The following is a 14,914-nucleotide window of genomic DNA, read 5'->3' as shown; positions in this document are numbered from 1 at the left end:
AGCTGAGAACTGCTAGCTAACTGACAAGCACAAAAACAAGGCAACAACAGGCCCCTAGAAATCGTCTGATTGTCCTCTAGTGGTGAAAGTAAGAACTGACAAATGCAGTCATAGGAGAATAGTAATTCTGTCAAGGAAGTTTATTTACATTTTTTATACAGGCATACTAACACAAAATAAATGTGACACAGTGAGTAAATGATAACAGATTAGTGCAGGAAATGAAGAAATGTATATAAATGCTGGAAGTGAATGCTTGAGTTAAACCATTAACTATGCAAATGAGCAAAAGCTGTGTGCATTAAGGAAATGGATTCCTGGCCTCAATAGAAGCCTGTCTCTAATAAGCGCCTGTTGTATTAAGTGATTTAAGTAAATAAATGCCCAGGCTATTAATTTAAGTTTTACGGTAATCATAGGAAGTGTGCCTGTTCAAGAAAGCATGCAAAGGGCACAGGTCTGTGGAGATCTTCACAATTGCTATAATAATCAGTGCAGAATCTCGAACAGCATTGATCACTTCCACTATGTACTTTTAATGTAATATCAACTGCAATCCAGGTCATTTGGTGTTGCTATTGGATAAAGCACAGTGATAACACATTAAGTTGTTCTATAAATACAAAATATCTGACACTGTATTCCCATCAGAACTTTGTTGTGCTTTTAAGTGGTTGAAAGTGCAGTGATAACACATTTAGGTGACAACTAAACCAAAAATCAGACATTGTTTTCCATTGGAGTTTGGTTGCGCTTTTATATCATAGAAAACATTGGGAATTCAATGAACTTCTGGCTGACTTTTAGAGTCGGTGAATAAAGGTTGAAATCTCATTGGGAACATTTCAATTTGGAAATTTGATCAGTGGATTTTCTCCCTCTATTTCTCTCTCTGCCACACATCTCTCGCTCTCTCTCACACATCCAAAATCAGGCTGATGGGACTTTTGATAAATGCAGAAAATTGCCACCACAGTGACTTTCTATAACAATGACCATGTTGGAAATAAAGTTTGTATGTGAAAACTATTTTGAAGATGCATACTTTCAGTTTTCCCAAATTCACTTCACTTGTGTATAAGAGGGAGGCTTGCGCAGATCAAATACCCCACTGGAACTACATTTTAAGCTGTTTACGTGTCCTAATAATTAGAAAAATGGCTCAGAAAATCTGATGTTTTAATCGGCATATGCTTATTTCGATTTTGACCTTACATCGATTTAAGACAAGCAGAGTAAGGTGTTTACATGACTATTTCCATACTCTGACTACTGCCATAATCAGTTTAATATTGAATTATTAGTGTGCATGTAAACGCTGAGATTTATAGAGAACTTTCAGTCCAAACCAATGGCTTTGTTACAGCCAGCTCTGCCAATGGAGTCTGTAAAGAACCTATTGTCGCCATCGTAGCCTACATATAGCAGCTACCATGGTATATGTTTTATGTTCAATAGGCATATAACGTTGCAATTGCCAAGTGGGGAAATAAATACTATATTGTGTTTAACACTGTGTGCAGCTAGTTATTCCTATACAGTCCAACTCTGTAAAGCTGGATTGACAACGATAAGTGGTTTATACCTCCAAAGCAAGGCACATTACTTGTTCCTCTTTAGTTCCTTTTTAGGTCAGAGTTTTTTTAAACTGTTGAATTGGGTATTGGCTAAGGTCACGTGCGGCTGATGGCTCTGCCTGCATATTTTGAACGGGGGGATTATTGGGTGACTTCTGCCGCGTGCGCCGCTGAAGCATGACCAGAATGCCTCGCCACGAACTGAATGGAGGTGCTGAAAGAGTGGCGCCATTAAAATTCAGGACACAGTCGCTCCAATCCGGCCCCTAACATCTCTCTTTATATGGTTATTCTCTTTCTCCTTCTCTTACTCTCTTCCCCCATTTCTCTCTTTCCTTCTCTCACTCTCTCGCTCCTCCTTCTCCTCTCTCTCCTCTCTCTCTCTTTTGCAGGGTTTTAGTTAATGAAAACACTCCATTACTCATCATAAGGTTCTGAGGTGTTTTGAAATGTCACAAACGTGATATTTAGCTCATATGAGTAAGCTTGCGCATATAGTAGGATTGACTTGACGACAATAGGATGACTGGATGTGTTTGGGACAAATGGACGTGTCAACAATGACATGAGAATAACTACATTACTGAACTGTAAATATTTTCATCAATAAGCAGGTGTCAAAAATGTTGCTTGTTGCTTTGAATCCTTTTATGGCAACGATGGCACTGATCTCTTTCTTGCTTTTCTCTCTCTTGTCTCTGTTTCACAGGACAGACTGCGGTGGTCACGGTCACCCTAAAGGAAGGGTCTGTGAGCTGGGATTCTCTCCTTCCACTCCCCCTCACAAACACACACTCCCTCGCATAGACACTCTGCAGGATGAGGGAAGCCTGGAGGTGCTTGCTGGGACTGTGCCTCCTGGCATGCTCAGCCTCCCCCGCCTCCCCCCACGGTGCCGCCAACCCCTTTGCTGGGCAACAGATACCCCCAGACCCCTGCTACGATGACGCAGGCGTCGCCCGCCGCTGCATCCCTGAGTTCATCAACGCCGCCTTTGGCAAGGAGGTGGCCGTGTCCAGCGTGTGCGGCTGGCCGACGTCGTCGCGCTCTTGTAGCATGGTGGAGCGCATTGAGGAGCGGCCTTCAGTGCGCACCTGCCAGATCTGCGACGCAGCGGACCCATGGCGTGCCCACCCGCCCTCCTACCTCACCGACCTCAACTCGGCCCACAACCTCACCTGCTGGCAGTCGGAGAATCTGCACACCTCGCCAAACAACGTCAACCTCACCCTGTCGCTGGGAAAGAAGTTTGAGATCACCTATGTCAGCTTGCAGTTCTGCTCGCCCCGCCCAGAGTCACTGGCAATCTACAAGAGCATGGACTACGGCAAAAGCTGGACGCCTTACCAGTACTATTCGTCCCAGTGCCGGCGCATGTACAACCGGCCCAACAAGGCGACCATCACAAAGCAGAATGAGCAGGAGGCCCTTTGTACCGACGGCCACACTGACCTCTACCCCCTTTCCGGAGGGCTCATTGCCTTCAGCACTCTGGACGGGCGGCCCTCCGGGAAAGACTTTGACAACAGCCCTGTGCTCCAGGACTGGGTATCAGTCACCGACATCCGTGTGGTCTTCAGCCGGCCCCAGCTGCCCCGCGAAATAGGGGCAGGAGAAGGGGGGGGGATGGGCAGGGGAGGCCAGCCGGACGAGGACCCAATGGTACCATCCACGTCTCTGCCGGCGTACTTCTACGCGGTGGGGGACTTCCAAGTGGGCGGGAGGTGTAAGTGCAATGGGCACGCCTCACGCTGCCTCAAGGACAAAGAGGGCAAGCTGGTGTGTGACTGCAAGCACAACACGGAGGGGCCCGAGTGCGACCACTGCAAGCCCTTCCACTACGACCGGCCGTGGCAGAGGGCCAGCGCCCGTGAGGCCAACGAGTGTTTACGTGAGTCCCAGGTCTATTCAGCATTTTCTATCGGTTGTGATTATTCTTTTAGATTCTGCACTTTTCCACTCTTTCCACTCTCTTATTTTCCATTATTTATTTTTGGGATCAATTCTTTATTGTTGACCCTTGTTGGTTAGCAGGTATGTGCACTGTAAATAGACATAGTAATTCCTAATATAGTAGCATTCATAATGTTAGTATGGTTTTACAAAGAGATGCCATCAGCTTTGCCCACTTAAATCAGTGACATCTGACTCGGTATCTCAATGCCAATGACATCAGCATGCCTTCGGGAAAGTATTCAGATCCCTCGACTTTTTCCACATTTTGTTACGTTACAGCCTTATTTTAGAATGGATTAAATAAAATAATTTTCCTCAGCAATCTACACACAATACCCCACAATGACAAAGCAAAAACAGGTTTTTAGACATTTTTGCAAATAACAAACTTATTTACATAAGTATTCAGACCCTTTGCTATTAGACTCGAAACTGAACTCAGGTGCATCCCGTTTCCATTGATCATGTTTCTACAACTTAATTGGAGTCCACCTGTGGTAAATTTAATTGATTAGACATGATTTGGAAAGGTACACACCTGTCTATATAAGGTCCCACAGTTGACAGTGCATGTCAGAGCATAAACCAAGCAATGAGGTCAAAATAATTGTCCGTAGAGCTCCGAGACAGGATTGTGTCGAGGCACAGATCTGGAGAAGGGTACCAAAACATTTCTGCATCATTGAAGGTCCCCAAGAACAAAGTGGCCTCCATCATTCTTAAATGGAAGACGTTTCGAACCACCAAGACTCTTCCTAGAGCTGGCCGACCGGCCAAACTGAGCAATCGGGGGAGAAGGGGCTTGGTCAGAGAAGTGAGCAAAAACCCAATGGTCACTCTGACAGAGCTCTACAGTTCCTCTGTGGAGATGGGATAACCTTCCAGAAGGACAACCATCTCTGCAGCACTCCACCAATCAGGCCTTTATGGTAGTGGCCAGATGAAAGCCACTCCTCAGTAAAAGGCACATGACAGCCCGCTTGGAGTTTGCCAAAATGCACCTAAAGACTCTCAGACCATGAGAAACAAGATTCTCTGGACTGGTGAAACCAAGATTGAACCCTTTGGCCTGAATTCCAAGCGTCACGGCTGGAGGAAACCTGGCACAATCCCTATGGTGAAGCATGGTGGTGGCAGCATCATGCTGTGGGGATGTTTTTCAGCGGCAGGGACTGGGAGACTAGTCAGTATGGAGGGAAAGATGAATGGAGCAAAGTACAGAGAGGTCCTGATGAAAACTTGTTCCAGAGCACTCAGGATCTCAGACTGGGGTGAAGGTTCACCTTCCAACAGGACAACGGTCCTAAACACACAGCCAAGACACCGCAGGAGTGGCTTCGGGACAAGTCTCTGAATGTCCTTGAGTGGCCCAGCCAGAGCCCGGACTTGAACCCGATCGAACATCTCTGGAGAAACCTGAAAACAGCTGTGCAGCAATGCTCCCCATCCAAACCGGACAGAGCTTGAGAGGATCTGCAGAGAGGAATGAGAGAAACTTACCAAATACAGGTGTGCCAAGCTTGTAACATCATATCCAAGAAGACTCGAGGCTGTAATCGCTGCCAAAGATGCTTCAACAAAGTACTGAGTAAAGGGCCTAATACTTATGTAAATGTTATATTTCAGTTCATTTTTTTTTTTTTATACGTTTGCAAAAATGTCTATAAATCAGTTTTTGCTTTGTCGTTATGGGTTATTGTGTGTAGATTGATAAGGAAAATATACATTTTAATCAATTTTAGAATAAGGTTGTAATGTAACAAAATGTGGAAAAAGGATCTAAATACTTTTCAAATGCACTGTGTGTGCTAGTGTCAACATCATTTTGTATATTATCCATTAACAGTAAGGTAAATGAATACGCACAAAAGGGGAGGAAAATAAAGAAAGACAAAAAATCTTTAAAGAATTAGGTTTTGTTATTGGGGAACTCACCCCCGTAACTAGAAATGTATTATATATTATATTTATTATACAATTTATACACACCCATACATATTCTTACAATGACTGTGTAAGCATGGATGGGAATTCTTCAGTACTCAGTTTTAACAGAAGAAGTCTTGTGATGGTCTATTGATTGGATTTACCATACATTGGTATCTTGCAACTTTGTACAAATCGTTATAGAAACATCATTCAATTGTCTGGTCTGTGCGAATACTAATTTCAATTGCCATCATGTTGGGAGGACCATGCAATTTAATGCGACTGAGTGTGGGGTCTACTCTCTTCATTATCTTTCTACAATGAGTGTACAAAACATTAGGAACAACTGCACTTTCCATGACATAGACTGACCAGGTGAAAGTTATGATCCCTTATTGATGTCACCTGTTAAATCCACTTCAATCAGTGTAGGTGAAGGGGAAGAGACAGGTTAAAGAAGTATTTTTAGGCCTTGAGACAATTGAGACATGGACTATGTATGTGTGCCATTCAGAGTTTAAATGGGCAAGACAGAAGATTTAAGTGCCTTTGAATGGGGTATGGCCATAGGAGCCAGGCACACCGGTTTGAGTGTGTCAAGAACTGCAACGCTGCTGAGTTTTTCACGTTGAACAGTTTCCCATGCGTATCAAGAATGGTCCACCACCCAAAGGACATCCAGCCAACTTGACACAACTGTGGGAAGCATTGGCGTCAACACGGGCCAGCGTCCCTGTGCAACGCTTTCGACACCTTGTAGACGAATGGAAGATGTTCTGAGGGCAAAAGGGGTGCAACTCATTAGGAAGGTGTTCCTAATGTTTTGTACACTGTGTATATCCAGACCTATTTCTCTCTCTCCTTCTCATCCTGTCTCGCTCTCTCCCTCTCTTCACCATTCCCGCCCTCCCTTTGTGTGAAGGAGTTATTCTCTGCCAGTGACAAGCACCTGAATGTGTCTCAGAATTCCTAATGAGGGAATGTGAGTGGGATGGGTATTTGGCCCTATTGCACACCTACCCATCAGTGGAATTGTGAGGCGAGACAGGCCGTACACAAACACACGTCTGTCTGGGATTCTGGGTCTCTCTCCCTCTCTCCATCTCTCTCTCTCTCCCTCTATCCATTTCGCTCTCTCGCTCTCTCTCTCGCTTTCTCCCTTCTCTGCATTGTCTTCCCAAAAGCCCGTGAATAATTAGCTAATTGTTGAATTACATTTGGCAGTTCCTTTATGTGACAAGTAGCATAACAATATTTTGTATTTATTTATGGACAAAACATTTGAAAGCAAAACATGAATTAGTCATTTTCCATATGACTATTTATAATCCCCCAAGTGAGGACATTTTCTCTCATTTTCATCAAATCTTTCCCTAATGCTATCTTAAAAAGTTCATTTGATTCATTCTCAATCTGTGTTCTCTCTGAAGTTGCTGTAATGTTCTCAGCATTGCAGATAGAGAAAGAGATAGTTCAAATGAGATTTGACTACAGTAAGGCTAGATGTACACCAGGTGACTTGCTGCTGACACAAGTGAAGATGAAGGTGAAATGTTCTTGTGGAGTTACTTAATGCCAAACACCAAATGCAACCCATCCCCAACCCTACATTGCTCAACAGACTTTACAGTGCACTGAAACGCAAATCAAATAAAACATAAAATAAAATTGTATTTGTCACATGCGCCGAATACAACAGGTGTAGACCTTACAGTGAAATACTTACTTACAAGCCCTTAACCAACAATGAGGTTTTAAGAAAAATACCAAAAAAATAAGAAATTAAGTAATTAAAGAGCAGCAGTAAAATAACAATAGCGAGGCTATATACAGGGGGTACCGGAACAGAGTCAATGTGCGGGGGCACCGATTAGTCGAGGTAATTGAGGTAATATACACTACCGTTCAAAAGTTTGGGGTCACTTAGAATGTCCTTGTTTTCCATGAAAACATACATGAAATTAGTTGCAAAATGAATAGGAAATATAGTCAAGACGTTGACAAGGTTATAAATAATGATTTTTAATTGAAATAATAATTGTGTCCTTCAATCTTAGCTTTCCTCCATTTGCAGCAAAAATCCTTGCAGACCTTTGGCATTCTAGTTGTCAATTTGTTGAGATCATCTAAAGAGATTTCACCCCATGCTTCCTGAAGCCCCTCCCACAAGTTGGATTGGCTTGATGGGCACTTCTTACGTACCATACGGTCAAGCTGCTCCCACAACAGCTCAATAGGGTTGAGATCCGGTGACTGTGCTGGCCACTCCATTTCAGACAGAATACCAGCTGAATGCTTCTTCCCTAAATAGTTAATGCATAGTTTGGAGCTGTGCTTTGGGTCATTTTCCTGTTGTAGGAGGAAATTGACTCCAATTAAGCACCGTTCACACAGTATGGCATGGCATTGCAAAATGGAGTGATAGCCTTCCTTCTTCAAGATCCCTTTTACCCTGTACTAATCTCCCACTTTATCACCACCAAAGCACCCCCAGACCATCACATTGCCTCCATCATGCTTGACAGATGGCATCAAGCACTCTCCAGCATATTTTCATTTTTTCTGCGTCTCACGAATGTTCTTCTTTGTGATCCGAACACCTCAAAGTTAGATTTGTCTGTCCATAACACTTTTTTCCAATCTTCCTCTGTCCAGTGTCTGTGTTCTTTTGCCCATCTTAATCTTTTCTTTTTATTGGCCAGTCTGAGATATGGCTTTTTCTTTGCAACTCTGCCTAGAAGGCCAGTATCCCGGAGTCACCTCTTCACTGTTGACGTTTGCGGGTACCATTTAATGAAGCTTCCAGTTGAGGACTTGTGAGGCATCTGTTTCTCAAACTAGACACTCTAATGTACTTGTCCTCTTGCTCAGTTGGGCACTGGCGCCTCCCACTCCTCTTTCTATTCTGGTTAGAGCTAGTTTGCACTGTTCTGTGAAGGGAGTACTACACAGAGTTGTACGAGATCTTCAGTTTCTTGGTAATTTCTCGCATGGAATAGCCTTAATTTCTCAGAACAAGACTAGACTGACGGATTTCAGAAGAAAGTTTTTTGTTTCTGGCCATTTTGAGCCTGTAGTCGAACCCACAAACGCTGATTCTCCAGATACTCAACTAGTCTAAAGAAGGCCAGTTTTATTGATTCTTTAATCAGAACAACAGTTTCAGCTGTGCTAACATAATTACAAATTATTTTCTAATGATCAATTAGCCTTTTAAAATGATAAACTTGGAATAGCTAACACAACGTGCCATTGGAACCCAGGAGTGATGGTTGCTGATAATGGGCCTCTGTACACCCATAAAAAAATCAGCCGTTACCAGCTATCAATAGTCATTTACAACATTAACAATGTCTACAATGTATTTCTGATCAACATGTGATTTTCTTTCAAAAACAATGACATTTCGAAATGACCCCAAACTTTTGAACGGTAGTGTATACATTTCGGTAGAGTTATTAAAGGGACATAAGCATAGATAATAACAGAGAATAGCAGTAGCGTAAAAGCGTGAGGGGGGGGGGGGCAATGCAAGTAGTCTGGGCAGCCATTTGATTAGGTGTTCAGTAGTCTTATGGCTTGGGGGTGGAAGCTGTTTAGAAGCCTCTTGGACATAGAATTGGGTCTCCGGTACTGCTTGCCATACGGTAGCAGAGAGAACAGTCTTTGACTAGGGTGGCTGGAATCTTTGACCATTTTTAGAGCCTTTCTCTGACACCGCCTGGTATAGAGATTCTTGATGGCAGGAAGCTTGGCCCCAGTGATGTTCTGGGCCGTATGCACTACCCTCTGTAGTGCCTTGCGGTTGGAGGCTGAGCATTTGCCATACGATGCGGGGATTCAACCAGTCAGGATGCTCTCGATGGTGCAGCTGTAGAAACATTTGAGGATCTGAGGACCCATGCCAAATATTTTCAGTCTCCTGAGTGGGAATAGGTTTTGTCGTACCCTCTTTACGACTGTCTTGGTGTGCTTGGACCATGTTAGTTTGTTGGTGAAGTGGACACCGAGGAACTTGAAGCTCTCAACCTGTTCTACTACAGCCCTGTCGATGAGAATGGGGGCGTGCTCGGTCCTCCTTTTCCTGTAGTCCACAATTATATCTTTTGTCTTGATCACATTGAGGGAGAGGTTGTTGTCCTGGCACCACACAGCGAGGTCTCTGACCTCCTCCCTATATGCTGTCTCGTCATTGTTGGTGATCATGCCTACCACTGTTGTGTCATCGGCAAACTTAATGATGGTGTTGGAGTCGTTCCTGGCCGTGCAGTCATGAGTGAACAGGGAGTACAGGAGGGGACTGAGCACGTACCCCTGAGGGGCCCCCGTGTTAAGGATCAGGTTGGCGGATGTATTGTTACCTACGCTCATCAAGAAGTCCAGGATCCAGTTGCAGAGGGAGGTGTTTAGTCCCAGGGTCCTTAGCTTAGTGATGAGCTTTGGGGGGGCACTATGGTGTTTAACCTCTATGGGCTAGGCGGGACGAATTCGTCCCACCTACGTAACAGCCACTTGAAGCCTGTGGCGCGATTTTCGCTTTTTTACAAGAAAAATGGCATAAAAATGGATTTTAAACAGCGGTTGACATGCTTCGAAGTACGGTAATGGAATATTTAGAAATCTTTTGTCACGAATTGCGCCATGCTCGCGACCCTGATTTACCATTTCGGATAGTGTCTGGAACGCACGAACAAAACGCCGCTATTCGGATATAACGATGGATTATTTTGGACCAAACCAACATTTGTTATTGAAGTAGCAGTCCTGGGAGTGCATTCTGACGAAGACAACAAAGGTAATGAAACTTTTGTAATAGTAAATCGGTGTTTGATCAGGGCTAAACTTGGTCGGTGTCTAAATGGCTAGCCGTGATGGCTGGGCTATCTACTGAGAATATTGCAAAATGTGCTTTCACCGAAAAGCTATTTTAAAATCGGACATATCGAGGGCATAGAGGAGTTCTGTATCTATAATTCTTAAAATAATTATGTTTTTTGTGAACGTTTATCGTGAGTAATTTAGTAAATTCACCGGATGTTTGCGGGGGGTATGCTAGTTCTGAACGTCACATGCTAATGTAAAAAGCTGGTTTTTGATATAAATATGAACTTGATTGAACAAAACATGCATGCATTGTATAACATAATGTCCTAGGGTTGTCATCTGATGAAGATCATCAAAGGTTAGTGTTGCATTTAGCTGTGGTTTGGGTTTTTGTGACATTATATGCTAGCTTGAAAAATGGGTGTCTGATTATTTCTGGCTTGGTACTCTGCTGACATAATCTAATGTTTTGCTTTCGCTGTAAAGCCTTTTTGAAATCGGACAGTGTGGTTAGATAAAGGAGAGTCTTGTCTTTAAAATGCTGTGAAATAGTCATATGTTTGAAAAATTGAAGTTTTTGTATTTTTGAGGAATTTGTAATCCGCTAGCGGAACGTCTAGATGTAAGAGGTTAACCCAGACAACGCTGGGCCAATTGTGCGCCGCTTCATGTGTCTCCCGGTCACTGCCGGCTGTGACACAGCCTGGGATCGAACCCATATAATGACATTCTAGACGATTCTGTGCTTACAACATTGGGGCAACAGTTTGGGGAAAGCCGTTTCCTGGTTCAGCATGACAATGCCCCTGTGCACAAAGCGAGGTCCATACAGAAATGGTTTGTTGAGATTGGAGTGGAAGAACTTGACTGGCCTGCAAAGAGCCCTGACCTCAACCCCATCGAACACTTTTGGGATGAATTGGAACGCCGACTGTGAGCCAGGTCTCATCGCCCAACATCAATGACCTCACTAATGCTCTTGTGGCTGAATTGAAGCAAGTCCCTGCAGCAATGTTCCAACATCTAGTGGAATGCCTTCCCAAAAGAGTGGAGGCTGTTTTAGCAGCAAAGGGGGACCAACTCCATATGAATGCCTATGATTTTGGAATGAGATATTCGACTGGCAGGTGTCCACATGCTTTTGGTCATGTTGTGTATTTCACGAGTATTCTACAAGTAATTCTGTTATAGTATGCCAGTGGTGATAGCGCTGCTGGCCTGAAATCATATTGAGCAGTGCCAGATCTGCTTATTAAGGGGAAGAGAGAGTGACAGGGCCAGGGGAATAGAGTCGGGCCATTGCAGTGCTGGGCCAAGAATCGAGTATTTTTCTATTTCCGCCCTACTCTGTCCCCTGACACCCCCCCTCGCCCTCTCTGCGCCCTACTGTCCATCTCTTTTTACTACTCTCTTTCTTACTCTCAACCCTCTACCACCACATCCGACTCTATCCCATAACACTAACTCCCTCACTGTTCCTCTCTCCTCTCCCCACCCCTCTTTGGGAAACATTATGCCTGGGTTGATATGTCACCTTTGTCCATTACTCTCAGACTGAATTCCTGTGTGCTCCAGCAAACACTGATGACCTAATCCCAGCGCTGATACAGGCAGTAAAAACCTAAAGTGAGCTGCATGCTATACCTGATCACATAACAGTGGGGACACCAAACCCACATTTCATTCCAACATGTCCCTAATTCCATTGTTCCAAAATGCCCTTTAGGGTTCATTCTAGAATGTCTCTGCCACAGTGTCAAAAATGTCCTCACGGCACACTAAAGCTCATTTTTAGTGTCCCCTCCCTTTGTTCTTTTTTTATTTTCTTCATGGTGCTCCAGAAAGCACCGGGACGAGCAACAACCCCTGTGGGACACCACCGTCTCGGCAGCAACAGCCGTCTGTGGTGCTGGCCAAGGTGTGTGTGTATGTTTAGACTGGGAGAAGGTGTGAGATTGCCACATTTTTAAGAAGACGGAGTCCCCCAGGTATCACCGGAGCCCTTCGCGAGGCGTTGGGGCTAGGGGCGTGTTTGGGGGGGGCGTGCTGAGGTCATGATCCACTGTGGGGTGATGACAAGGTTAAGCTGATGAGGAGATGCCCCGGGGGATGCTGGGTTTAAAGGGGAGTTAAAGAAGGGGAATGGGGTGTCAGGAGCAGGTGGGCAGAAAGAGAGACTGACCAACAGAACAATCCAACCACCCCTTACTGACTACCATGAAGTAAATGTGTTTTATTATATAATAACATAAATATTTTTTGCCATTGATACCATTGGAAGCCAGCACTACTATGTTGCTGAAGAGAAAGCGCGCCTTTCGTTTTTGTGACACATACATCGTGCCCTATAGCGTTTAAAACTTCTTTAACTTCTCTGGGCTAGGTGGGACGTGACCGTCCCACACTATTCAACAGCCAGTGAAATAGCATGGCGCGAAATACAAAACAGCAAAAATCTCATAATTTCAGTTTCTCAAACAATCAACTATTTTACACCATTTTAAAGATAAGACTCTCGTTAATCTAACCACATTGTCCGATTTCAAAAAGGCTTTATGGCGAAAGCATAAAATTTGATTATGTTAGGACATAAACTTCACAAGAAAATCCACACAGCCATTTTCCAAGCAAGGACATGCATCATAAAAACCAAAAGTCCAGCTAAAATATTCACTAACCTTTGATGATCTTCATCAGATGGCACTCATAGGACTTCATGTTATACAATACATGTATGTTTTGCTCGATAAAGTTCATATTTATATCCAAAAACAGCATTTTACATTGGCGCGTGATGTTCAGAAAATGTATTCCCACCAAAACCCCCGGTGAATGTGCACATCAATTTACAAAAATACTCATCATAAACGTTGATAAAATGTACAACAGTTATTGAAAGAATTATAGATACACTACTCCTTGACAATGCCGCTTTGTCAGATTTCAAAATAACTTTACGGAGACAGCACATTGTTCAATATTCTGAGTACATAGCTCAGCCATCGAAGCAAGCTATACAGCTACCCGCCAAGTTCTGGCATCAACAAAACTCTGAATTAGTATAATAAATATTCTCTTACCTTTGCTGATCTTCATCAGAATGCACTCCGAGCACTCCTACTTCCACAAGAAATGTTCTTTTTTTCGAAATACTCCATATTTATGTCCAAATACCTCCATTTTGTTTGTGCGTTCAGATCACTATCCAAAGGCATAACGCGCGAGCGCAGTACCAGAGACGAAAAGTCAAATAGTTCCATTACCATTCGTAGAAACATGTCAAACGTTGTTTACAATCAATCTTTAGGGTATTTTTAACTTAAAAATGCGATAATAGTCCAACAATTGCGTATTCATTCAAGGAGAAAAAGAAGGAGGGGCGCGCCAAACGTGCCCGCGCAGTAAACAACTCACTGGTCCCAGGCAGTCCACTCATTGACTGAGCTACTATTTTCTGCCCAGTAACAGGAGAATGATGAAAAAACTTTCTGAAGGCTGTTGACAGCCAATGGAAGCCTTAGGAAGTGCAACGTGACCCTGTATTATTAGTAGATTTGGATGGAAAACACTCTGAAGTTTCTAAAACTGTTTGAATGATGTCTGTGAGTATAACAGAACTCATATGGCAGGCAAAAACCTGAGAATAATCCAACCAGGAAGTGTGGAAATCTGAGAATTGTAGTTCTTCTTTTGAATCCCTTTCAAAACTACAGTGTCTGTACACTGTAGTTGAGTTCTGTTATACTCACAGACATCATTCAAACAGTTTTAGAAACTTCAGAGTTTTTTCCATCCAAATCTACTTATAATATGCAAACATTTGACTCTGGGCCCGAGTATTAGGCCGTTTACTCTGGGCACGCTTTTCATCCGAAATCGAAAATACTGCCCCCTATACCTTGATGGGTTAAGGTTATTAAAATATACTTTTAATCCACCTCCCGGTTCTGAACTGAATCGAGAATTTGTACTGTGGTGTAAGCCAAGCCGAGCTGTCTCTCTAGTCCTGTTTGAGTTTTTATGGGTCTCGCTAATGTTTGACATGCGCCTTTCCGAGATTACTGTCTGGGCTTTTGTCAGGCCCAGGAACCATCTGCAGACAAAAAACAGCTCACAAATGCTCCCTGCCCGGCCACAAACATGAGCCTGAGCAGTTTGCAGTAAGAAGCCCATGTAGGAGATCTTAAGAGGGACTGTTTTTCTAAAATAGACATAATAGAAAAATAGTCTGATCTCACTAGTGTCTGAGGGTAACCTGTGCTGTACTGCACCACTGTAACTCTGCGTGGTGTGTGTTTAAAAAAAAGGTAGGCTAGTTGAGAACAAGTTCTCATTTGCAACTGCGACCTGGCCAAGATAAAGCATAGCAATTCGACACATACAACAACACAGAGTTACACATGGAATAAACAAAACATACAGTCAATAATACAGTAGAACAAAAGAAAACAAAAAGTCTATATACAGTGAGTGCAAATGAGGTAAGTTAAGGCAATAAATAGGCCATGGTGGTGAAGTAATTACAGTATAGCAATTAAACACTGTAATGGTAGATGTGCAGAAGATGAATGTGCAAGTAGAGATACTGGGGTGCAAAGGAGCAAGATAAATAAATACAGTATGGGATG

The 14,914-nt window shown here is 43.4% G+C and overlaps 1 protein-coding gene across 3 annotated transcripts in view; it reads left to right on the top strand.

Annotated features, from left to right (window-relative positions):
* LOC106578325 (netrin-3) overlaps positions 1 to 14,914 on the top strand; it is a 104,062-nt gene that overhangs the window by 34,893 nt on the left and 54,255 nt on the right. For all 3 annotated transcript variants that reach the window (XM_014157016.2, XM_014157011.2, XM_014157012.2), the window contains exon 2: positions 2,287 to 3,468. In XM_014157016.2, coding sequence (XP_014012491.2) covers positions 2,397 to 3,468 — 1,072 coding nt within the window. In that variant the 5' untranslated portion in view covers positions 2,287 to 2,396. The remainder of the gene's footprint in view (positions 1 to 2,286; positions 3,469 to 14,914) is intronic.

Source organism: Salmo salar, chromosome ssa19, assembly GCF_905237065.1.
Source record: "Salmo salar chromosome ssa19, Ssal_v3.1, whole genome shotgun sequence".
NCBI lineage: Eukaryota > Metazoa > Chordata > Actinopteri > Salmoniformes > Salmonidae > Salmo > Salmo salar.
Note: the sequence above shows the minus strand (reverse complement) of the source record. Positions and strands in the feature narration are given on the sequence as shown.